Raw genomic sequence first — 25330 nt, forward strand, 5'->3', positions numbered from 1 at the left:
CACCTGTAGCCTCATAAATGTGCTCAACTGCTCCACATCGTCTCCCCTGTACAGTCATACTTGGGCCTCATATCGTCAAGAACGTGTTGTCACTAGAGGACCACTGTTCTGTCCCCTTGACAGTTCTGCTTAAGCAGCTTCCATATCCAACTAAAACCAAGCAATGCAAGGTTCTTTTTAGTGGGGTCTGCAAGTCACCTGCATCAGAATTGGTGTGTTCAAAACAGATTCCTAGGTCTCACCAAGACATGCTTGCTGGATCCAAATCTCTGGGGAAATTGCCTAACACACATTAAAGTTCAAGAACATTTGCCTGTCCAACTCAAAGCCCAGCATTCAAGAAGGGTTTGATTAGTGCGATCTTTTTTAGGAGAGGGGTCCAACTGAGGACCACAGAAGTTTCAGTAGGGTGATGGTGAACAATGACTCTTGTTCATAAACATGTTTGCACACATAAACTTTTCTCAGGGTGGGAGTCTAAAGTTTTCACTAGAGGCTCTAAAAAGGAACCACAATAGAGGAAGGGTGATCCCCTCCACTGTCACCCAGCTGCTTCTCTGCTGAAAGCATCTTTATCTTGGGGTCAACCAGAACCCTCAGGGTTTTTTCCTCCATTCCTGTCCCTTGATTCAGCCTGATTTTTATCTGGTTTTGCAAAGATAAATCCTCCAATTGTTCTAAGCATTTATTTGATACGACTTTCTGGATGTTACAGCTCTTCCTGAAAGGAGGCAGTTTGAGAATGAGTCTTTACCTGTGGATTTAGGGGCTCTGGCATGCTGGGCTAAGATGGCTCAAGTCCTTTCTGCAGGGTGAGGTTACTGAAAGATTGTGCCCATGATCAACACACTCTGGTCAAAAACAACTGCTTAACAGATTAAGTGCTCTACTTCATTAGGAGCTGTCGAGATATCAAAAGGCTGAGTGCTTTACCTTTTTAAAAAGGGAGAAGCATAAGCTCCAGTGCCCACAGAGGGCTACAGGATTGCTGAAGGGAGTCGAGAGTAATGGAGAGGCTGAGTGGGCAGTTCTCAGGCCTCCCTTTCCCCTCGTTTCAATGCAAACAGCTTCCCTTTACCTCTCATTTACTAGGGTTCCAATAAGGATTCTAACAAAAAGACTACAGTAACCTTCGGTGGGGGGGGGGTGTGCTTATTTTTCTTGGAGTGTGGCTCTTAGAGACAAGACTAGCATAGGAGCCGAGCATTTCCACCAGTCACACACTCACCATCTCCTCTCTCCACCGCCCTCCCCCAAGTATGGAGAAGGCAGAAGAGTGTAGAGGAATGCGTATAGGTGATTAAACCAAATCAAACTACACTGAAATTCAAGCTCTGCCCTATCTGGTTTGAATGACCTTGGGCAAGTCACTTCACCGCTTTTGACTTCAGATTCCTCTCCTACAAAACGTTCTCTTCACGGGATCAGCGTGAAGATCATTCCCCCAAATGCAGGAAAATGCTTGAGACAAATTAGGCATTCAAACAGCAGTCAGCCACCCCAACCACCCCTCTCCCCACAACAAACATCTGTGGGCTGAGCCGGAGTCCAACCCCAGGTGGGTGTCAGAGCACCTCCCCTTGTGAGGCTTCCTACCCCCAGAGGCTGTTACTCAGAATCTTCTCCAATCCCACAGCTGGATCTTGTCTCAGAAGCCACCTCCTCTACTGCCCTGGAGATCGTGCCTTTCCGAGACCAGCGTTTGCCTTCAGGGATGCAAGGTGAGAAAATCAGATGGCCTTGGAGGAGACGGCTCACGTCAGGCCAGAGAGAAGGGGACAGGGGTGGTGAGAACAACCTGAAGATTTTCCTAAATGTTTCTGCCACCAGCAGAAACAGCTTCAGGCTCTTCTATGGGGCTGTGGGGACCTCTAGTGGCATGAGAACCGTGCTGCCCCCATCTACTACCAGAGTGAAGTCCCTGCTCCCTGAAAGCCATGCCCAGGGACTCTAGGTCCTCCTCTTTAGTTTCCCTTTACTGAGCTCCACTACTTGCCAGGCCCTGTTCTAGGCACTGGGAATGCAGCCATGAAAAGTCAGACCCAAGAACCTGGGGCTCACAGCTCCCAAATTCCACCACCCCACACGGCTGGGCCAGACAAAAGCACATAAATGTCCCAACTCAGTCTTTATTGACCATTTCACCTTGGGGCCACCAGAGCTAACAGGTGTGTGTGTAGGGGGGGGGACCTTTATGCACGTCAAGGACCCCAGAGCACCCCCCCTCAGAAGAGAGAATAAATCCAGTTACAGAACTTACATGGCAGTTGAAAGGGGTAGAAAAGGGGCACAGTATGTACAGAGACTTAAGGGGATGGTAGAGAAAGTTCTTCAGCAAGAGGGCATGGTGGTGCTGAAGAGGGACATGAGGCAGGGTCAGCCACTGATCTGGACCCCCTCAGCCTCAGCCAGAGGGTAGATCTCAATGGCCTCCACCAGGGGCAGAGCCTCCACTGCAGTCTCCATCACAGCCAGGCCGACGGCAGCCTCTGCCTCTGCCAGCTGCTGCCGCACAGCTGCCTGATGCTGCTGCTGGTGGGTCTTGCGGTGCTTCCACAGGTTGGAGAAGGAGCGGTAGCTCTTGCCACAATCGGGGCAGGAGTAGGGCCGCTCGCCCGTGTGAATGCGGCGATGTTCTGCCAGGCGCATCGAGATGGCAAAGGCTTTACCACACACTTCACAGGCGAACGGCCGCTCACCGGTGTGCAGGCGGCGGTGGTCCTTCAGGTGGGTACTCTGACGGAAGGCCTTGCCACAGTCCGGACACGGGTATGGCCGCTCGCCTGTGTGGATGCGCCGGTGTACCTGCAGTGACGTTTCCGTGCTGAACAGCTTCTTGCACTCGCTGCACTCCAGGCCACGGCGCCGGGCAGGGGCCGCAGGGGCCGCAGGGGCCATGCCTCCAAGGGTCGTTGGGGAGGGCACTGGTGTGCGAGCAGCCCGTGGGGCCCGAGGGGCCGGAGGCTCCTTAGCCAGGACCTCCCCAGGCCCAGCGGCTGCATGGGCTGCCTCGTGGGCCTGCAGCCGAGCAGCTGAGCCCACTTTCTTGCCGCAGGTGCCACACTCGAAGCGCCGCGGGGCCTGGGCAGCGGCAGCTGCACAGCGGTGCTCATGCAGCCGCAGCGAGGAAGGGAAGGCAGCACCACAGGACGAGCAGCGGTGGGGCTGGCGCCCGGCATGGGCCACGAGCTGGTGAACCTCCAGCAGCCGGCGCAGCAAGAAGGAGCGGGGGCACTCGCGACACTTGTAGGGGTACTCGCCCGTGTGGTGGTAGCGGTGCATGAGCAGGCGGTAGGGGCGGTGAAAGCGCACTCCGCACTCCTGGCAGCGGTAGGGGAAGTGCTGGGCATGCACCAGGCGGTGCTGCCTCAGGGTGGAGCTCTGTGTGAAGGCCTTGCCGCAGTCCCCACACCGGTAGGGCCGCTCCCCTGTGTGCGTGAGCCGGTGGCGGGCCAGGTTGGCGGGCGAGTTGAAGGGCTTGGAGCAGTCTGGGCAGGGGAAGGGCCGTTCACCTGTGTGTGTGCGCAGGTGGTTACGCACATGAGACTTCTTCTTGAACATCTTGCCACAGATGCTACACTTATGGCGCCGTTCCAGCCGGTGCACAAAACGCTGGTGCCGTGTCAGTTGCAACGCCTTGCCAAATTCGCGGCTGCACAGGAGGCAGCGGTAGGTGCCTGGGGCAGCGGGCCCTGCTGGGGTCTCCTCAGCAGCGGGGGGCTCCGGGGCCTCTGGCTCTCCAGTCTCTGCTGGGGCCGGCTCAGGGAAGCCAATGACAGGCTCCTCTGGTGGGACTGGTGTTGTGGGCAGAGGGACACCCCCAACCCCATGGGTACGCCGGTGATAAAGGAACTTGGTGAGGTTGACAAAGGTCTTTCCACATGGACACGAATGCAGAGGATTTGGGGTGTGGGCTCGCCGGTGGGCCAGGAGGAGGGCCTCTGTGCCAAAGGCCAGGCCACAGTCCACGCACAGGAAATGAGACTCGCTGCTGTGGTCTCCGAGGTGCTGGTCCAGACTGGAAGGGCTGGGGAAGACACGACTGCACAGGGGGCACTTAAAGACACCCTCCCGGTGACTCCGCAGGTGCTGCTGTAGCTGGTGAGGTGAGAGAAAGAGCTGGTCACAGGCTGAGCAGAAGAGCTCCTGGGTGGCTGCCCCGCCTGGCTCTCCACTGTTGTTCCTCCGTGCCCTGCGCCCCCGGCGATCGCGTCCAATGGCTTCACCGTTGCGCAGCTCGTAACTGTGGTCAGAGGATGGCAGGGGGTCAGGCTGAGACACAGGCACCTCTGCAGGTGATGGGGTCAGAGTCTCCTGCTGCAAGGCAGGCTCCTCAGACTCTGGGGTGGGAGCCGGGAAGTGGGTGGCCTGATGCTCCAGAAAGTCGCCTGGCAGCTGGAAGAGCTGCGAGCACTCAGAACACTTGTAGAGGAGCAGCTCCACCTCAGTCACCACCTCGGTGGTGGCCGCGGCAGAGGGGACAGCTGCCCCTTCCCCACCCTCTTCCGCCTTGCGGTATGAGTGCTCCACAGCCACGCGGGCCTGGCCCACGGGGGACCCCAAGACAACTGGGGATCCCAGGACAACTGGAGCTGGAGGCTTGGTGGGAGTGGCCCTGAGGTGCGTCTGCCGGTGGTTCAGCCAGAGCTCCTGGCTGGCGAAGAGAGCCTTGCAATCCACACACTCATAGTGGATGGTACTGGCGCTCAGGGGGGGCGCCTTGGGTGTTGGCTCAGCTGGCGCTGCCTCCTGGGGCGCCATCATCTTCAGGTGCAGCTCCTGGTGTTCCAAGAGCTGGCTGGGTGACATCAGCAGCTGTCCACACTCCAGGCACTGGTACTGGCTCTCCTGCACTAGGGTCTGATAGAGGCCTGTGCCAGAAGCTGCCTCTGTGGCCACAGTGACTCCAGGGTCGGCCACACCCACCAGCTCAAAGTGCTGCTGGGGCACGTGGGAGTTCTGATGCATGAGCACCTCCTCCAGGGATCCATACAGCTGGTTGCACTCAGAGCAGACATAGCGGTGCTCAATGTATAGGACTGTTTCCTCTGACTCCTCAGTCATGACGGCGGCAAGACCCTGGGCTGGGAGAGGTGGGGACAAATTGTATCTAAGCCACTGCTTCCTCAGTCCTTCCTAGGGAAAATTCTTTCCCTTTATCATTCCCCTACCAAAATCCTAGATCAATTTCCCCATCTAACTTCTTGCTTCCATATTTCCACTCCTTAACAATCTTTCCTCTCCTGAACACACAAGAGCACCAAGCACAAAACCTTCCCCGCAGTCCGTTCCCAGTGAATCTGCCCAAATCTCACCTCTGAATCAGCTAGCATTAAACTCCACCTACCAGATCCTTGCAACCTGTCCAATCTCTCATTCTCATGCCTCACAGCTGGCCCAAAGCCCCAACCCATCACACAGGACCCTCTCCAGTCAGATTTCCTTCCACTGACTCTTCTTACCAACACACTACCCCATCCCTACCCCCAGCTGCCGGGGAGAGTCCTCACACAGGCCCAAACCACCCACTATTCACAGCTTCACTCCTCCTCTGCTTCCACCCCCAGCTTCTCGATCTCTTTTTACACCCCGGCCACTCAAACTGCCCCAGGGCCCTGCCACTTTCGGCACCCTCTCATGGTGCAACCCTCCTCCTTTGTACACAACCTGTCACCCACTAACTTTCTCCCTTTGGTGCCCAGGTTCCTCACATCAATAAACTTTTCTCACATTGGCCTAACCCGCCTCCACACGCAGACCTTTTCCAAACCTTAACCACTTCCCCGTGATCCCCAGATCCCCCTCTTCAAATGATTTAACTCCCTCTACAAATCAAGGCCCTCTCCCACAACCCTAAGGGCCTATCCAGAACACCCAGACCCATCTTCACAAAAGCCTAATCCTTTCTTCACATTCAGACCCTTCCCACCACCCTAACTCATGTTTCCAGGGCACCCAGACACCCTTCACATTAATCACCTACCTCTTCTGTGCACTGAGACCTCATCTACAATTCTAATTCTCTCTGGGGTACCCAGACCCCCTCTTCATACTGATTTAAACCCTCCTTCTTTATAGACAACCACCCTAGACCATTCACGGATTCCCAGAACCTCTCTTCACGTACTCTTCTTTGCAAAAAAGACCCCTCCCACCCTAACCCATTCTTGGGATACCCAGACCCCTCTTCTTTACAAAAAGACCCACCCTCACCCTAACCCATTCCAGGGACAGACCCCCCCCCCCTCACATTATTAGCCTAACCTTTTCTTCTTTGCAAAAAGACCCCTTTCCTCCCCACCCCAACCCATTCTAGGGATGCCCAGACACCATTCTTCGCATCAACCTAAGCCCCTCTTATTTGCAAAAAGACCCAACCCCCCCCCCCTAACGCATTCCAGGGATGCTCAGACCCCCCTCTTCATATCAAAATTTCTCTTTTCCACAAAAAGATCCCACATATACTCTATTCCCATCCAAGGATATACAGACTACACTTCATAATGGCTTAAACTCCTTTCCCACATACCCCTCCCACTGTCCAAATCTCATTAAGAATACCCTGAAACCCCCTCTTCGGCAGAACCCCTCCTACCACCACCCTAACCCTGACAGATAGCTAGACCCCTCTTCCTCACACCCAGGCCCCTCTGACCAGCCTACTACCCTGCGGCTACCCAGACCTCCCCGCCTTAACACACAGATCTCTCTCACCACCCTAACCCCCTCCAGGGACCCCCAATTCCTACTCTTCACCTTGACCTAATTCCTAGTACTTTTCAGAAAGACCATTTCTCCTCAAGTTATTCTAGGGACACCCAGACGCCAGTTTCACATAACATAACATAAAACATAACCCTTCTTTGCACAGAGACCCCTCTCAACCCATGCCAAGGGTACCCAACGCGCCCTCTCAACACTGTGGTTTAACTCTTCACATTAATGTAACCCCATTCTTCACACCGGGACCTCTCCCTCTCCCTCAGCTCTAAATCTCCCCTCTAGGCACATCCATTTCCTGATATCTTTTCACACCATAGACCCCTCTCATTGGCCTAACTCTCCAGGAATAACTAGACTTTCTCTTTACGTTAACCACTTCTGTTCTCACGGCCTAAACCCCTCCCTGGGCACCCTACTGCCGTCTAATCGTCCACCCTCCTTCGGTCCTGGACTGTCCCAGCGCCCAGCCCTTTGCCGCGTACTCCCAGGAGGCTTGGAGACCCTCCCGGGCGCAGCTCTAACGCCTCCCTTCCCACCCAGGTCCCTGCCAGCCCCCAGCCCGAGCCCCGTCCCACCTCACTCGCCCTTCCCAGGACTCTGGCCCCTTTCCCACCCGCCACCCCGGCCCGGCCCCCGCCCAGCCTCCCGCGCGTCCCGCGGGCCGTTGGTACCGCTCCGCCCTCACCTCCCGGCGCGCACCCCCCTCCGGCCCTCAGTGCGCAGGCGAGGTGACGAGAGGAGGCCGCGGGGGGAGGGTGGGGAGCCGGGCCGGCCGGCCGGCCCTTCACACGCCCGCCCGCACTTACCCGCCTCAGCCGTCTCGCACGCCCCGGGCTCGGGCCCGGGCCGCACCTCCCCTCGTGCGGCCACCCTAGCGCTGCGCCCCCTCTAGCTCCCGCCGTCTCCTCTCGCCAGCTCCGCAACCTCGCTCTCGCCCCCAATCACCCTCAGGAACGCCCCTCCCACCTTCCTCGTCGGCCGCCGCGCCGATGGCGAATGAGCCCAATCATCGCCCGTCTGGCCCCTGCCGTTCTGCCAATCGACGCTCACGTCTCCGAGCCCTGGGCCAATAGTGTGTGACGTTGGGATCCCCCACAGCGCCCAACCAATCCTCCAGCGACGTTCTCTCACCGGCCGGCCCCCGGGTTGATAGTGCCCGCCCCCTTACGCCCCCTGAAGGATGTTCCTCCTCCACCTCCTCAGCGATTCCGTTTGAAGGCTCTAGAGGGGCGGACAGCGCGGTGACGTCAGACGGCGGAGCGCTGCTTCGGGCGCCATGTTGGGGGTGCCGGTCGGGAGGTGCCTCGGGGTCGAGGGGGAAAGTGGGGGAAATTGAGGCATCCGACACTCGAAGGGCGGAGGCGGCGGACTCGAGGTGCAGGAGTCCCAGAGGAAAGAAAGGAGAGAGTGAAGCACAGTCAGCGCGAAGGGGAGACGGGAAACTATAGCACTAATTGCAGGGAGAGAGAAAAAGGGGAAATCAAGGCTCCAGACTCACTTTATTAGAAAGAAAGGAGTAGGGACTTCCCTGGTGGCGCAGTGGTTAAGAATCTGCCGGCCAATACAGGGGACACAGGTTCGAGCCCTGGACGGGGAAGGTTCCACATTGCCGCCGAGCAACTAAACCCATGCGCCACAACTACCGAGCCTGCGCTCTAGAGCCCGTGAGCCACAACTGCTGAAGCCCGGGCGCCTAGAACCTGTGCTCTACAACAAGGGAAGCCACTGCAATGAGAAGCCCGCGCACCGCCACGAAGAGTAGCCCCCGCTCTCTGCAACTAGAGAAAGCCCGGGAGCGGCAACAACAACAAAAAAACCAACACAGCCAAAAATAAATAAATTAAATAATTAAAAAAAAATTGGAATAAAGGCAGCAAGAAGGAAGGGAAGAAAAACCGAGGGACTCTTGAGGGAGGGGGAGAAGAAATGTCGGAGGAAAAGCAAGGAGAGAAGGAATCTGAGGGAACAAGGAAAACCTGAAGGATAAGGGAGGAAATGGGAAATGGAGGGGAAAACATAAAATCGGGGACGGGCAGTTTCATTTGTTTTGTTTTCTATTCATGATTATTTAATAACTGGCTACGATATGCCAGGTCAAGGTTAATCTTCTTTGTAGGGATAGAGAAGGAACAAGAAAAGTCTGTGCCCTCGTGGAGTTTACATTTTAGTGAGGAGTGAGGGTAGACAATATCAGGTACAAAAATAAATGTAGGGGCTTCCCTGGTGGTGCAGTGGTTGAGAATCCGCCTACCTAATGCAGGGGACACGGGTTCGAGCCCTGGTCTGGGAAGATCCCACATGCCGCGGAGCAACTGGGCCCGTGAGCCACAACTACTGAGCCTGCGTGTCTGGAGCCTGTGCTCCGCAACAAGAGAGGCCGCGACAGTGAGAGGCCCGCGCACCGCGATGAAGAGTGGCCCCCGTTCGCCGCAACTGGAGAAGGCCCTCACAGAGAAACGAAAACCCAACACAGCCATAAATAAATAAATAAAATTTAAAAATAAATAAATAAATAAACAAATAAATAAATGTAGGCAGCCAGTGACTGTTGTAAAGAAAATACAGCAGGTGGGCAGAGGGCGTGGAATGAACTTGGTGGCAGGGAGGGCCTCTCTCTGAGGTCACTGAAAAATGGCAGGAAGGAGCTAGCCAGTAAACTACTATCCAGATGGATCATCATTTTTCCCCAAGCTCCCCTCAACCCAGGCCCTGGTCCAAGAGAATCTCAAAGGAAACCAAGTCCAGGACAGTGTCTCTCCCGCCTTTATTATCAAGGCTTTCAGAGCCAGGACAGACAGGACAGAGGAAGTTGCAATGGGGATCTCGAGGGCCCCTTCTCTCCCTGCCATGGTACCCACAGGCTTCCTCTAGCCAAGGGCAGAGGTCTGAATCCCTGCCTTTTGGGAAACCTGGCCCCTGTCCCACCTCCCTTACTCAAGTGTCACTAAGGTCTCAGGCCAGTCCCGACCCCAGGGCTGAGCCAGTGGGTGTGACAGTGCCCAGTCCTGACAGCTCAGGCAGTTTCACTTGAAGAAACAGGAAATGTAGGGGGTAGATGACCTGAAGGACAACCAGGGTGAGAACCTGAAGAAAGTGACCCTGTAATGTCTGGACTATATTCTCCTTTCTTCTAGGGTGCCCTCCTTCCAGGCTGATGCCCCCAAAGCTCAGGGAAGCTGGAGTACCTATATGTTCAAGGAGCTCTGGCCATTCCTACTCAACGTCCCCTTCTGGCCCTCAGAGCCTTGCGAGCAAGTTGCCCCAGCACTGTTATGTTTCCAGTGCTACTTCCCAAGGACAGGAGCTGCAGGAGATTCACTTGTTCTAACCACCCCCCCATTTCTCAGATGAGTAAACTGAGTCTAGAGGAATTGGTCATTTACTTTCCTAAGGCCAAAAGCTACTAGGGGACCCCAAACACTGAGTCAGACCTAGGTCTGACTCTTCAGCCACTCTTCTTGCTATGTCCTTCGATTGGATTCTAACTGGGTGTCCTAACTTTCTACTAGATTAAACTCTAACTCCAGACCCATGTAATTAAACCAGGCTGCCTGGATTGGAATCCTGGCCCTGCCACTTCTTAGCTGTTGCCTTGGGCAAGTCAACTCCTCTGTGCCTCAGTTTCCTCACTTGCAGGATAATAGCCCCTGTCTTGTGTGGTTGTGAGGCACAGAGTAAAAGCTATGTAAGAGTTAAATGCTGGAGGGGGTGTGGAGAAAAGGGAAACCTCCTACACTGTTGGTGGGAATGTAAATTGGTGTAGCCACTATGGAAAACAGTATGGAGGTTCCTCAAAAAACAAAATAGAGTTGCTTTATGATCCAGCAATCCCACTCCTGGGCATATATCCAGACAAAACTATAATTTGGAAATATACACGCACCCCTATGTTCATAGCAACACTATGTACAGTAGCCAAGACATGGGAGCAACCTAAATGTCCATCCATAGACGAATGGATAAAGAAGATGTGGTATATATATACAATGGAATAGTACTCAGCCATAAAGAAGAATGAAATAATGCCATTTGCAGCAACACGGATGGACCTTGAGATTATCATACTAAGTGAAGTAAGTCAGAAAGAGAAAGCCAAATACCATATAATATCGCTTATATGTGGAATCTAAAAAACGACACAAATGAAGATACCTACGAAACAGACTCACTGCTATAGACAACAGACTTGTTGTTGCCAAGGAGGTGAGGTGGGGGAGGGAAGGATTGAGAGTTTGGGATTAGCAGATGAAAACTATTATATGTATGATGGATTAAACAAAGTGCTACTATATAGCACAGGGAACTATATTCAATATCCCGTGATAAACCATAATGAAAAAGAATATATATGTATAACTGAATCACTTTGCTGTACAGCAGAAATGAACACATTGTAAATCAACTATACTTCAGTAAGATTTTTTTAATTAAAGAAATTTTTTTAAAATCTATGTAAGAGTTATTTTTATTAGGATCTCAAGGAGCCTAGTAATAATAGCTAATGTGTCTTGAGTGTGTTATGACTTCCTAAGTATTATGCTCAGTGCTTTCCATGCATCATCCAGTTTAATCCTCTCAATAACCCTGGGAGGGAGGAACTATTGCTCTCACTTTGCAAAGAAACTGAGGCTCAGAGAAATTAAATAACTTGTCCATCATTAGGAAGAGACAGAGCCAGGATTGTAACCCAGGAGTTGACTCCAAGGTCTATACTCTTGGCTCCCAGGCTCTACTGCCTGGCAGGTGGGACGTCCAGAGTGGCATGCTAAATGGATGAATGCAAGAAGTAAAGGAAAGAAGTTGGTGGTAACCAGTGAGCTCTAAAGCTAGTAATCTGGATTTGCCCTCAGGATGAAATCACCAGGGGCAGGAACCAGAGAACCTGGAAGCTAGACTCAGCCTTTGACAGGCTCCATGCCCTGGGGCAGAGTCTCACTCCTGCCCACTGGAAAATGGAAGGGTCAGGCTTGATTTATCAGGCCCCTTTCTGCTGCGACCTTCTGCTTGTATTTCCCAATTTATCTGGATTGACTAGGTCCCTTCACTTCAGATGATACAGGAGTAAGCTGAGGCCTGCGTCAGTTTTTCTGGAGGAGGTGGCACAGGACTAGGACTTCTGGGACAGGTTCAATCTAGGATAGGCATTCTACGCTGGGGTCCCTGCATAAGCAAAGGCCTAGAGGCCAGGGCGAGTCTGGGCTTTCAGAGCGAGCTGGAGCTGAGGGTGGGTGTTGGGGGCCCCTTAAGTAGGGCAAGGAGGTGTATGTAAAGTCGGTGGTCCTTCAGGGTCAGATGTATGTATCAGAAGCATGTGGGGGATGCAGGGGGCCTCCCATGCCAGGCCGATGTGAGAGTTGCCACGTGCAGAGTGTATGCGCGCGAGGCATGCGGTCACGTGTGCTGGGGGCTGCACGTGAGTGTCTCAGTGTCTCCTCCCCATCACGAGCATTGGGGGTGGTGGTGAGTCATGGACTCAGCCTTCAGCACCAACTGTCATGTTCCTTCCCCCAAAATTTCACCCCCCACCCAGCCGTGCACCACCCACCCCCACTCCAAGATCTGTGTCTCTGCTTCTCTCTTCCATCTCCCTGCCCCGCTCAGCTCTCTCCAAGAGGGAGGGAGTCTTCCACTTCTGCTGACTCTGCCCTCCAGCTCCCTGCCCTTTCCCACTGCCTCTATGCTTGGGTGAATCTTCTCCCCACCCACTCAGGTCCCCAGGATTTCTTTCTGCATGATGGAGAATTCCCATACTCACCACCCATCCCTTCACCTCCATGGGGGCTATTTCTATTTCTGGGGGCTTCTCCCTTTTCTCCATGGGCCGGCTGCTCCTGCCTCAGTGGGCCTTTTGTGTCCACATTCTGCCTTTGTGGGTTTTCTGGTGTCTGTGGGCCTCCCTCCATTTCCGTGACCCTCCCCCACTTTTCTTGGCCCTCCTCCTTGTCTCTGTAATATGCGTCCTTGTTCCAGTTTCTGTGGTCCTTTCCTCCTGTCCATGGTCTTCTCCTGTCACCATGGACCACTCCCCATGCCTGAGGAGTGCTTTCTGCTCCTGTGGGCCTCTCTCCATCTTCCTGGGGGCTCTCTGAGTCCATGAGCTGCCCCCTGCCCCCATCTTCATGGGGGGCTCTCTGAGTCCATGAGCTGCCCCCTGCCCCCATCTTCATGGGGGGCTCTCTGAGTCCATGAGCTGCCCTTGTCTCCGAGGTCCTTAGCTTGTCTCTGTGGTCTGCTCCCTGGTCTAGATGGCCCTTTCTTTGCTCTGGGCTTTTCCCTGTCCTTGTCCTTGTGGGGTTTGTGGACCTTGGTCCACCTCTGTGGCTCTTGATGGCTGTCTTGCTGTTTCTCTGCATTTTTCTTCATCTCTGTAGCCCTCTCCCCCAGCTCCATGGCCTTCTCCCCAGGTCTCCCTGCCTCTCGGCTGTGTCTCCGTGGACTCCCGTGCCCAAGGGCTGCCTGGGCAGGGCGGTGGCATGGTGTGGTGGAGGAGGTGGCCGGGGGTGGGCCCTCTGTCCAATGCAGCGCCTTCCCCTCATCAGCATTCTCCTCGCGGGGGGCCCCCCAGCTCGGACCAATACGGTCTCCCCCTCCCCCGACTCCCCTCCCTCGATCTCTCTCTCTCTCTCTCTCTCTCTCTCTCTGCCTGCCTGCCTCCCTTCCTCCTGCCCGCCCTCCTCCCCGTCTCCCTCCCTCCCTCCCTTCTTTCCTCCCTCCCTCATCTCTCTCCCCCCCGCCCCCCTGCGCTCCAGGACCCAGCGCGGGCGGCAGGCGGGCAGGCAGGCGGCGGCCTCGGAGGGGAGAAGGAGAAGTGGTGGTGGTGGCGGCGGCGGTGGTGGCAGCCAGCAGCTGGAAGGCAGGCCCAGCTGGGGACCCGGAGCCAGCGGCTGCTCCTCACAGGGAACCAGGGGTCCATGGCCAGGCCCTCCTGCTGAGGCCCTGCGCTGGGTGCCCCCGGGACACCCCACCCTCCTCCGCCTCCCTCTTCCACCTGCTTCTCTCCATCCTCCCCTCCCTCCTCCTCTCCCTCCTCCCTATCTCTCCACCTCTCCGGCCCTCTCATCGCTCTCTGGGTCTCCCGGCACTCCGTCCTCCCCAGCCCCTCCACTCCTCCACCTCTCCCCGCCCCCAGCATGCTTTCCCGCGGGGGCTGAGGGCTTGAGGTCCCCAGGCCCTAGCCTCTTCCAGGGCAGGGCCGGGGCTCCAGGGGGGAGGGGGGAAGGGGTGGCCCCCTCCCCCCCACCAAGCCCTCCCCTCCCCCACTTCTCCCGATGGCCGGCTTCCTTGTCTCCACCCAGTCCTCGCCCCCCGTGGCCCCCCCAGGCCGGCCCGGCTAGGGGAGGGGGCGGGGGCCCTTGCCTGGGCCGGCTTCCCCCTCCCCCGGCTCTGCCTGTGCCCCCTCCCTTGCGTTTTCACCTTCCTCCCTCCTTTCCTCCCTCCTTCCCCTCCATTTGCTCCTTCCCCCTCTCCTCTCTCCCCTTCCCTCCTCCATTTTCTCCTTTCCCCTTCCTCCCCTCCCCGGCCCGCCCTCTCCTCTTCCACCTGTCCTTCCTCCCTGCGCCCCGGGAGCACCCCCATTTTGGGTTAGTTGGGGGCCACTGCCAGAGGTGGGGGAGGGGGCCCTGTGGACTGCCCTCTCCCCCCGCCCCAGCCACACCGCCCAGCGTCACAGCGTCTCCCCCTTGTCGTTCCTCGGGCCTCGAGGGAGCCCAGCCCTCCGTCCCACCAGGATCCGTGAGTGTCTGCAGGATGGGGGTTGGGCTGGGGCCGGGCCTGGGTCCTGGAAGGCTGGGCTCACTGCGGCCTGGTGGGGGGCCCCCGCATTCCCCTGCTCCCCGGAACGGCAAATACCCTCCCCCACCAGGGGCCTGCCCTGCGCCCTCCATCTCCCAGCCTCCTTTCCCCTTGGCCTTTCCTCACCCCTTCCTCTGGGTACCCAGCTCATCTCGCCTCCCAGCCCCCAGCTGCTGGGCTCCTGAGGGGCTGGCTGGCTCTTACTTGCGGTCTCACTCCCTCTCCGGGACTCCTGGCTGGTCTCCGCCCGTGCTTGCTCCGGCCTCGGCCCGCGGTGACCGGCTCTGCTCTCTCAGTCTGTTTCAGTCGCTCTTCTTTCCTCTGAACCTCATCCTCTCTGCCTGCCATGCGTCCCATCCCAGCCGGTCTCTATCTCCTGGAAATGTCTCTCCGTTTTGGAATCTCCGTTTCATGTGTCTCTTGGGCCTCTCTCTGGCTCTGTCCAACTTGTTTCTCCTTGCTGTTAGCCCAGCCCTTTCTTGGTGTGTCTCTGCTGATCTCTGTCTCCGTCTCCCTCTCCTCCCTCTGTCTCTCAAAACTCCCCTGTCTCTCCTCTCTCTTTTGGGAGGATCCCATGCCTGGTCTAGCCCTCTCTCCACTGCCCTCTGTCCCCTGTTTGCTTTGCCTGTGCCTCTGCTGCCCTGTCTGCCTCTCTAACTCTGGGCTCGGAGGCCGTCTTCCTTCTCTTACTTTTCTGCTTTCTTCCCCCGGATCCACTCCTCGTCCTGTCTCCTCCATCCCTCACTCCTTAGCCACTGCCCCCCTCCATGGTTCACTTTGTCTTTTCTATGGTGATCTCCCCCCCACCCCCATTCTCTCTTCCCACTTCTCCATTCCCCTGCCAGGCCTTTGGTTCCCATTCCTTCCCTCCCTTTGGGGCTTGCAGGCTCTGGAAATGACCGCCCCTTCCAAGGTGCTCTGAGTGATGCACCTCTGTGTGGACTTGCCTCCCTTATGTGGGCGCTTGTCCTGTCTCCTGCCTGTGCCCCTCCAGGTCACTCACTCTTCCTCCCTCAGTTTCCCTCCCTGACTCTCACTTCTCCTCTCTCCTTGTTTGGGAGTCTGTCTCTCTATCTTGTGTCTGTCCCACTTGCCCCTTCCTCTTCTCGAGAGAAACTGTGTGGCTCACATACCTTTTCTCTCTGTCTCTTTCCGACTAGCCCTCCTTCTTTTCAGAGTTTTGTAATTTCTCTTCTCCCCACGGTTCCTGTACCTGTTAGCTGTTTTGCCTCACCTCATTTGCCCTCTCCCCTTTGCGATATCTCTCACTTGCCCACTTGTCTGTCTTCCTGCCCTGGCAGGGCCCTTTCCGCTCACTCAGCTGCTGTGTTTCCATCTTTATCTGGCTTTGCCTAAGTACCTGGGCCTGTGAGGCTCGGGCCTGATTCCCTGCCCCTCCTCTCTCACGCTCTCTGTGTTGTCTCTGTCCCCTTTGGTGTCCCACTTGTAGGTGATGTCTGTGTGTCCTTCTCTCTCATTTAGCCCCAGTTACTTACTTTTGGTCTGTCTGTTTTTCTGTCTGTGCCTTCCTGTGCCTCTGTGTCCATCTGCTGCCCCCAGCCCTGTCCCTGGACTGTCTCTTTGGGCTCCCACCTGTGTCTGCCACCTGTGGGTCCCTGCCCTTCTGGCCCCTGTCTCATTCTCGGTCTTTCTATGTATCCTCTAGTCTCTGCTCCCTGATTTGCCCCCAGAAGCCCCTGGTGTCTCAGGATGACCCCCTCACTCCCGCCTCTCTCCTAGCCCCGCCGTCCACATCCCTCCCCCTGTGAATTCTCCTTCCAGCTTTTCCCTGCTTCCCTTGCTCCTCCACCCTTGACAGGCCTTCACCTTAGATGTCGATTACAGTCCACAGGCCCCAGGCTGTCCAGCAGGCCCTCCCATCCCCAGCCTGTCTTTCCCAGAGGTCCTGAGAGAGAGGGATCTGCTCGAGGTCACCTGGGAGTCGGTGGCAGAGCAGGGACTGAGGGGGGTCTCTTGTGGCCCTGGCCTAGGTTTTCTGGCTTCAAGGGACGATCTGAATTTTGCACTGTGCCTCTGTCTCCATTAGCAAGTTCCATTCTACCATCTCACCAGCTTGAGCCCTCCTTCCATGGGCATGAGTGGGGTGCAGGGAGCCCCCCAGGCTCACCTCACAGCACTCTAGGCCTCTCAGTAACTCCCTCCCATGGAAACCCAAGTGTCCCTTCCCTTGGGGGCATGGCCCTTGGCCAGGGAGCACCATGCATCTGGCCAAACTCATCCCTGCCCAGTGGTCACCCTGCGGAAGCCCAGGGCACCTGGAGCAGTTGTGGGGAGCAGAGACTCACTGTCTGCCCCTAGTCTTCAGCTCCCTGGTGCAGGGTGTGGGGGCACAGTTTGGCACCCGCTTCTGCAGACAGTGTACCCCTTGCTTTACTCAGTCTTCCCATCCAGGTCTCTGGTGGCATCTCGAGTGGGTTTGTGTCCTCTCTCCATTCTGTCTTCCTGTTCTGTTCTGTGTCCCTCCTCTGTCTTGATTTCCCTCTCTTCTGCCTGCCTGCTCTCTTCCTCTCCCTGCCCTGCCCTTTCTCTCTCCATCTCTGTGTCTCACTGTCTTCCTCTCTCTTCCCTCTTTCTCTTTCCTAGTCCTGTCCTCATCTTCCTGTAACTCTCCTCTGTTTCTCTCCATTGCTCTCCCCATTCTCTTGTCTTCATATCATCTTTCTGTTCCCTTATATTTTGGCCTATTTTCCCTTTCTCCTTTCCTGAGTCTCTTGGTATCCCTCCCACCTCCGGCCTCTCCTCTTTCTGTCTCTCTGCTTCCCCCCTTCCCTCTCTTTACCCTTCTTTTTTCCTTTTTTCTTTTTTAGTCCCTTAGGTGCCTGGGGTCTGACCATCTGACTCCATCTGTGTGTCTCCATGTGTCTTTCTCTTCCCAAGTTTCCTAACTCCTGGATACTCTCCCCTCCAGACCCCGGATGTCCAGGCCTCTCTCCCTGTGGGATTGTGGGAACCAGGGACGTCAGGAAGGTGGCAAGTGAGGCCTGGGATGGGGTTGCCTAGCAACCACTGCATCCTCTCCAGCCGGTTTCTGTTGCCTAGTAACAGCTGTCTGCCCAGAGACAGGGGCGGAACTGGGTGGGGGGGGTGGCACTTCCTGGTCTCCTCCTGGGGTGGAGATGGTTCCTGGAATTCGCTCTTACCTGAGATCCTTTTCATGCCTGCCTCCCATTTTGGTGGCTCTAGCAGTGTCTCTCCCACTCAGTGCCTGTGTGCTGTGGGGTTCTCCCTGCTAGTGCTCCTCTGAGTCTCAGCTCCCCCTACAGCGATGCCTTCAGTATCGCCAGCTCTAATGAGGGCAGGGCCCTTCAGAGCTCGGCAACAGTGTCCCAGGCTCTGTGGTCACCACCCCATCCAGCAGTCCCCAAAGGGGCTCAGAGGCCCCCATATCAGCGATCTCCCCGTGGGCTGGGGGGTCTCCCTGCAGGTGGCGAGTGGGGGCCGCGGCAGCTGCGTCCCCATGAGGAGGGGAGGAAGATGCCGGCTGAGCTTCTGCTGCTGCTGATTGTTGCCTTCGCCAGCCCCAGCTGCCAGGTGCTCTCCTCACTGCGCATGGGTGAGGCCCTACAGCGCCCCCGCTGGCCCTGCCTCCTCACACACCCTCCCAGAGCCCTCCCTGGGGCTCTTTCCTGGGCCTGCCAGCCCCTCAGGACCCAGGGATCTGGGCCTCGGCCCAGCAGCCCCCGGCTCCTTCCTCCCCCGGACCTAGGAGTCCGGATCCCGGCTCTTTCCAACCTCAGATCCGGGAGTCTGGAGCCCTGACCCCACCTCCAACCCTCCCTCAGAGCCAAGGAATCCAGGAGCCCAGCCTTTCCTCCCTCAGGACCCAGGAGTATGGTCCCCAACACCTGTGTCCCCTCAGCTGCCATCCTGGACGACCAGACAGTGTGTGGCCGCGGTGAACGTCTGGCCCTGGCCCTGGCCCGGGAGCAGATCAACGGGATCATCGAGGTCCCAGCCAAGGCCCGCGTGGAAGTAGACATCTTTGAGCTGCAGCGGGACAGCCAGTACGAGACCACGGACACCAGTGAGCAGGGCCACAGGGGCCGTGGGGTGAGGCAGGGCAGGCTGGTGGCCCTCCATCTGTTCCTCGGCCCTGGCCGCCTCAGCTTGCCGTGTTCTCTTCTAGCTCCATCTGCCCCTTCCTTCCTGTCTGCACTGCCTTCTCCTTCCCAGAGATGGTGCTGCTGGGCCGGGGGCGGTGGGGAGAGCATCAGCCCCCGTGCTGCCCTGGGGGAGCTGAGGGCCTCGTTTGAAAGACAAGCTTCACAGCTGGCTGGGGACACTTAACCCCCCAGAGCTAAGTAAGGAGGGGCCCAGGCAGCGAGGCCAGGGTGCCTCAGGGGCAGGGACAGCGAAGGTCTTCTGGAGAAGACAACACTGAAGCTGAGCTCTGAAAGATGAGCAGGATATAGAGGGAGAGGTGTTGCTCAAGGTACGCCCCGTGGAACACAGCCAGCCCTATAGTAGGGGTGCGTGAGTCTGCTGAACGCTCACAGACTGCGCGAATGTCCCTTGAACAGACGTGCTGGGGACATAGACCTTCGGGAGATGCTGCCTTCAAAGGTGTTTTAGACAGATTTCTTTCCTGCAGGCCTTTATCAGAGCCTTTGTTATGCTCATGTGTGTTTGAGATCACTGAGAGGGAGAATGGGGTCCAGTGTTTCCTGGACTTTTTTGACTGGTATAGCACAGAACACAATGAGAGACCGGGTTGGAGGGTATGGAGGGAGATGGTATTCCAGGCATGTGCCTGTAGTCTGGAGCTGGGGCGGAGGGGAGGGCTGAGTATTTGGAGCCAAGGAACTTGATGTGGGGTTGCACCCATCCTGAACACCTGGACTCAGGACGTATTTGGGGGGATCGTGAGAGACTTCTGGACTGGAGTGTGACTCGGCAGTGGGAGGTGAGGCTGGGCAGATTGACAGGCCAGCTCGAGGAGGTCTACAGGTCAGGCTGAAAGACGCTACCTTCACCTGCAGGCAGTGGGGAGTCGTTGATGGGTTTGGAACAGGGAGCTGGTGAAAGTGGAATCTGGAAGCTAGATTTGGGTAGCTGGCGAGGAGACTGGTGCGTGCCTGAGTTGACAGCCCTAAAGTAGGACAGGGGAGGAGGGGTCGAAGAGAAGCGGACAGATATGAGAAAATTGGGGGACAAAAAAGAGACAGGATTTGGTGACTAATTGGCCATTAGGAGGAAGACTGAAGGCAAGGACCATTTCCAGGTATTTGGTGTGTGTAAATGGTGGGACCCTCACCAACATGGAAGGCACAGAAGGAATAAGTTTGGAGGAAGATGAGACGTTTAGTTACGATGCTCTTAGTTGGGTGGCAGAAACCCAACTCAGGCTGCCTTAAGGAAAAGGCATGTCAGCTCATGTCACTAAAAGGCCTAAAGATTAATTTCAGGCTTGGTTGAATCCAGGTACCCAAATGATATCCCAGGATTGTTTCAGGCATGGCTTAATACAGGCACTCAAATGACGTTCCAGGAACCTCTGTGTCTTCATCTCTGGGTCCTACTTTCCTCTAAATTGGCTTCATTTTCAGGAATACCCTCCCCAGCTGGTGGCAAGATGGCCTCAACTGCTCAAAACTTTGCATCTCACCAGTTTAGCAAACCCAGTGATAATTTTAGCAGGGGACCTGGGGAAGGCTCTCAGTGGCCTAGTTTGAGCCTGTCCCCATCTCTGAACCGATCCCTGTGGCCAGCACAATGTGGTCCTTTGATCCTGGGTCAAGTATCAATCAATTCTGGGAACCATGTGATTCCCTCAGGAAAAGTTAGGGTTCTGCCACGGGGATGGGCACTGGACAGGTAAAAACCAAGGCTTCCGCCCACCTCCCAGTCTTGAGATGCACACATGTTTAAGGAGAAAGAAAATGGAAGAAAGAGGAGCAAGTAAATGCAACAGAGGAATGGTGTTTGGGGTGTAGAGTGTAGAGGGGACCTTGGCTGTGGGTTCAGGGTAGAGGGGGTGTTGGATGCACCTTAGGCTGTGCGTGGTTAAAAAGCTTAAGAGAGACAAAGGCTGAGAAACCAGACACTGGATTTGCAGCCAGAAGGAGGTCCTTGGTGTATCCTCTTCATTTCTTCCTTTGTTTCTCTCTTGGTCTGAGCCGGCCCTCTGTTGCCATGTCTCCCTGTCTCCTTCTGTCTTGTGCCCCCCCCCCTTTTGTCTCCTGCGGTGGGCTGGGTCAGGGACGGGGCTTCTGGGTCCCCAGGTGGTGGGGCAACATCAGGCAGCTCCATGTGGAGTGTCGGGTTCTCTCCTGGGCCAAGGCAGTTCCCTGAGGGCGGGGACAGAGAGGAGGAAGAGGGTCCCTGAATCTGCGGTCTCTTCCCACCCCTCACAGTGTGTCAGATCCTGCCCAAGGGGGTCGTGTCTGTCCTGGGGCCCTCCTCCAGCCCTGCGTCGGCCTCCACCGTGAGCCATATCTGTGGGGAGAAGGAGGTGAGGCGGGAGCGCGGGGTTGGGGTGGGGGGCGGTCCCTGGAGGCGAGGGCTGGGGAGGGGGGAGCAGGATGGAAGCAAAGGTCCTTCTCTGTTCAGATCCCCCACGTCAAGGTGGGTCCCGAGGAGATGCCCCGCCTTCAGTACCTTCGCTTCGCGTCTGTCAGCCTGTACCCGAGTAACGAGGACGTCAGCCTGGCGGTCTCCCGGATCCTCAAGTCCTTCAACTACCCCTCGGCCAGCCTCATCTGCGCCAAGGCCGAGTGTGAGGGAGGAGAACTGTTTTTTATTTTATTTTATCTTTTTTGGACGCGCCGCCCGGCCTGTGGGATCCTAGGTTCCCCGACCAGGGACTGAACCCAGGCCCTTGGCAGTGAGAGTGCAGAGTCCTAACCACCGGACCGCCAGGGAAGTCCCATGAGGGAGGAGAACTGGATGCCTTGTTTTCTATTTCCCCAAACTCCCCTTCCCAAGACATCTAGTCTCCCACAGTCATGAATGGCCCCCTGATTTTAAGGCCTGGGGGATCCAGACACAGGCTCTCCTAGTTCCCACCATCCCTTCCCCTTTAGGAACCCAGACCTCTGGTTCCACAGACCACCCCCCCTCCCCACCCACTCCCGCCCCCAAAGAGACTCTTTAGTCCGCAGATAGTGACTGAGCACGTGCTCGGAGCAGGGCCCCTGCTAGGTCCCGGTGGTTTAGCAGTGAACAACGCTAGGTGTGGTCCCCGGCTTCCCGGAGCTCGGGGACCACTGGGGGACACCGTGGTGAGCAGCTGTGATGCGGAGTGTTGCGAGCTCTCAGGAGTTAAGCGGGGGTGATCCAACCCTAGTCTGGGAGGTTCAGAGCCTGCCTCCCAGAGAAAGGGACCTCTAAGCTGGACCTGAAGGGTAGGGAGGAGTTGAGGTGCGAGAGGAGAGAGGGAGCATGTACCAAGCAGAGGGCAGGGCAGGGCAGAGGCGAGGCCCCGGGAGGCTCAGAGATGCTCCCAGTGTGGGAGTAATGAAGCAGGACCCGGGAACGGGGCATGCTCACTGAGGGCCTTATGTTTTTTCCTGAAGACGATGGGGGCCATAGAAAGTACCCACACCGGGCAGGTACGAGTGTGTTGCAGGAAGAGCTCTTTGGCTGCACCATAGAGAGCAGACTTGGAGACTCCATGACACAAGATGTGGCATGGAGAGCGGCTAGAGGTGGGGAGGGATGGTCCTGGTTAAGGCTCAGGTGGTGGCACGGGGACCGAGGGGCCAGAATGGATTTGAGGAGAGTTGTGAGGGAAGGGAGAGGGTGGGGTCATGGATGGTGACCAGGTCCTGCCCGAGGAGGAAGGGACAGTCAGTTCAGGGGCACACGTTGGGTTTGAGGTGTCTTTGAGACATTCAAGTGGAGACGTCTGGGAGGCTGATGGGCTTGTGGGTGCCGCTGGAGAGAGAGAGGACCGTGCTTAGTCACCTCCAGGAGGGAGTCCTCTTTCAAAAGGTATTCACTGCACACCTGCCATGGTCCAGACATTTTTTTTTTTTTTTTTTTTTTACTTTTTACTTATTTATTTTATTTATTTATTTTTGGCTGTGTTGGGTCTTCGTTGCTGTGTGCAGGCTTTCTCTAGTTGTGGCCAACGGGGGCCACTCGTGTGGTGCGCAGGCTTCTCATTGCGGTGGCTTCTCTTGTTGCGGAGCACGGGCTCTAGGCACGCGGGCTTCAGTAGTTGTGGCGCATGGGCTCAGTAGTTGTGGCTCATGGGCTCTAGAGCGCAGGCTCAGTAGTTGTGGTGCACGGGCTTAGTTGCTCCGAGGCATGTGAGATCTTCCCGGACCAGGGCTCGAACCCGTGCATTGGCAGGTGGATTCTTAACCACTGAGCCACCAGGGAAGTCCCCAGACATTGTTCTTGGTATTAGGGATGTGGCAGCGCATGAGCCAGGCCCTCGTCAAACCTAATGAGAAGAGCCAGGCAGTGGACATAGAGAAGACGTGGTCTGGTCAGGAGTAGTGAGTCCTGTGGACAAATAGAGGAGGATGACGGGAATTGGGAGAGCTGGAGTAAGGGGGTGCAATTTGAAATAGAATGGTTGGCGTGGGCCTCACTGAGGAGGTGATATCGGAGTAAAGGTCTGGAACGTGGGGATCTGGAGAGGAGCGTTCCAGGCAGAGGGAACAGCCAGCGCAGAGGCCATGGGGCACGTGTGTGTGTGCGTGTGCGTGTGTGTGTGTGTGACAAGAAGGAGGCCGGCGTGGCCGGAGCCAAGCGAGTGAGAGAGGAGGAGATGAGGTCAGGGACATAATGAGGTGAGTGGGCAGATGGAGTAGGGCCTTGGAGGCTGTGAGGACTTTGGCCTTCACTCTGACCCAACGAGAAGCCGTTGGAGGGTTTGGGACAGAGGAGGACACATCTGCTTTCCAGCAGCAGTTCTGGCTGCTGTGTAGGGAACAGACCCTCCGGGGGCAGGCGTGGCCGATGTCACAGGCGGGAGATGGCAGCGGCTCGGACGGGGACGTGGTGCCACGGGGGGGGTGTGTTTTGAAAGTAGAGCCTGGGTGGATTGGCCGTGGGCGTGAGAGACAGACAGGGGCCGGGCTGCCGTCAAGGGCTCTGGCCTGAGCGCCTGGCCAGCTGGAGGCTGTTCACTGACCCGGCGAGGTGTGGTGGTTTGGTGAGGAGAGCAGATTGCGGCTATGCACACGTGAAGCGTGCGACGCTTGTCACGCAGCCCAGTGGGGGCAGAAAGGTGACAGGAGACAGCGTTCTGGAGATCGGGGGAGGTCTCGGTTGGGACTTCAATTTGAGAGGACCCGAGCATCAGGCCCCTGGGCCCAGCACCCCAAGAGAGCCAGCTGCACTCCGAACTGCCACCCCACATCCTGAGCGAGCCCCGGTCCTCTCCCCAGCTACCCCGTGCCAGAGAGGAGGGAGCGGCCGCCCCGTCTCCAGGCACACGGAGGGGCTCTAACCCAGGGCCCCACCCCTCCCTCAGGCCTGCTGCGATTGGAGGAACTGGTGCGCGGCTTCCTCATCTCCAAGGAGACACTGTCGGTGAGGATGCTGGACGACAGCCGGGACCCCACGCCGCTGCTCAAGGAGATCCGAGATGACAAAGTGTCCACCATCATCATCGACGCCAACGCATCCATTTCCCACCTCATTCTCCGTAAGGTGGGTCCCCACCCCCCTCTCTGATTTCCCTACAGGGTCAGGAGCAGAAACATGGGGTGACAGAACGAGTCAACCAAGGCCCACGGGCCTCAGTTGTCACGTGGCGGTCCGGAGCCCCGCTTCCTACGTGCAAACGCTAAATAGGAAGTTTTGTCTCTCAGCTCAGCTGCTTGCCGGCTGCACCCTTGGTTGGACCCTGGACAGTCGCCTTCCCTCTCTGTGCATACTTGCTACCTCAGTGGGGTGCCGTGAGGGTTAATGAGTGAAAGGTGGGGAAGCGCTGGGACAGCCCCTGGCCCAGAATAAACGCGGGTGTAGTGGGAGCGCCCTGTCATCTTTACTGAGTGCCTCTCCTACTCTGTGTCGGGGTGTTTGCGTGCCTTCTCTAATTTGGCTCTCGGGACTTCCCTGGCGGTCCAATGGTTAGGACTCCAGGCTTCCACTGCAGGGGGCCCTGGTTCTATCCCTGGTCGGGGAACTAGGAGCCCACAAGCCGTGCAGTGTGGCCAAAAAAAAAAAAAAAGGTAATTTGGCTCTCACCCCAACCTGCAGGGCAGGGCAGGTATGATACCATTTTTTGGTTGAAGAAGCAGGGGTTCTGGGCCGGCAGGGAATGGACTGGCTCAAGGGCACCACCCAGGAAGGGCCAGCGCAGGACCTTTCCCCATGGGCCCTCCTCATGCCATCCAATGGTGACCCACATTCATTAATTCATTGTTCCCTGCTCTTAATTTTTCCTCATAATCTAATCTGTATTATTTATTTTTCTCCAGTTTTTAAAAAATTAAAACCATATATCATTGCCGATCGTAGCTAACAGGAAGGAGTGTGGACAGAATCCACAGGGCTCTTGAGGCTTAGAGCAAAGATTTCGGGCTCTGGAGGCAGACAATGCAGGCCTGGGCCGGGGTCCCAGCCCCTCTTGTGTGAGCCAAGTGACCTGTGGTCACTTTCCTCTCGAGCCTGCGTTTTTCTGTCCTGGAATGGGCTGTAACCCATGTGATAACAGCTCCTGCCACACAGGCAATGCAATCTGGTGCCATTTCATGTTCTAATGATGGTAGCGGGACAGAACTGGGCACTCCTAGCATGGAGACGTCTTCTAGCTTTGTTTTCCTTGAGGACTGTGAGAAAGGGGCCTCACAACACGAATCTTGAGATTTATTTATTTTTATTTATTTATTATTTA

At 56.5% G+C, this 25330-nt stretch overlaps 2 protein-coding genes across 3 annotated transcripts in view; one reads left to right on the forward strand and one right to left on the reverse strand.

Annotated features, from left to right (window-relative positions):
- Positions 1-2111: 2111 nt before the first annotated feature.
- Positions 2112-7703, reverse strand: ZNF574 (zinc finger protein 574). The gene is made up of 2 exons (XM_082370096.1): positions 7530-7703; positions 2112-5084 (listed from the first exon to the last, which is right to left on the reverse strand). Exon 2 carries the CDS (start codon positions 5062-5064, stop codon positions 2377-2379), a length of 2688 nt encoding a protein of 895 aa, XP_082226222.1. The 5' UTR covers positions 5065-5084; positions 7530-7703; the 3' UTR covers positions 2112-2376.
- Positions 7704-14326: 6623 nt separating this feature from the next.
- Positions 14327-25330, forward strand: part of GRIK5 (glutamate ionotropic receptor kainate type subunit 5) — a 49845-nt gene continuing 38841 nt past the window's right edge. For both annotated transcript variants that reach the window (XM_082369672.1, XM_082369673.1), the window contains exons 1-6: positions 14327-14454; positions 17960-18088; positions 18395-18559; positions 20889-20986; positions 21085-21250; positions 23963-24141. In XM_082369672.1, the coding sequence (XP_082225798.1) occupies positions 18010-18088; positions 18395-18559; positions 20889-20986; positions 21085-21250; positions 23963-24141 (687 nt within the window). In that variant the 5' untranslated portion in view covers positions 14327-14454; positions 17960-18009. The remainder of the gene's footprint in view (positions 14455-17959; positions 18089-18394; positions 18560-20888; positions 20987-21084; positions 21251-23962; positions 24142-25330) is intronic.

This window comes from Balaenoptera borealis (assembly GCF_965194805.1).
Source record: "Balaenoptera borealis genome assembly, chromosome: 19".
Taxonomy (NCBI): Eukaryota; Metazoa; Chordata; class Mammalia; order Artiodactyla; family Balaenopteridae; genus Balaenoptera; species Balaenoptera borealis.

Coding starts and splice junctions, on each gene's coding strand:
- ZNF574 (XM_082370096.1), bottom strand. CDS start 5,064: ATGACTGAGGAGTCAGAGGAAACAGTCCTATACATTGAGCACCGCTAT.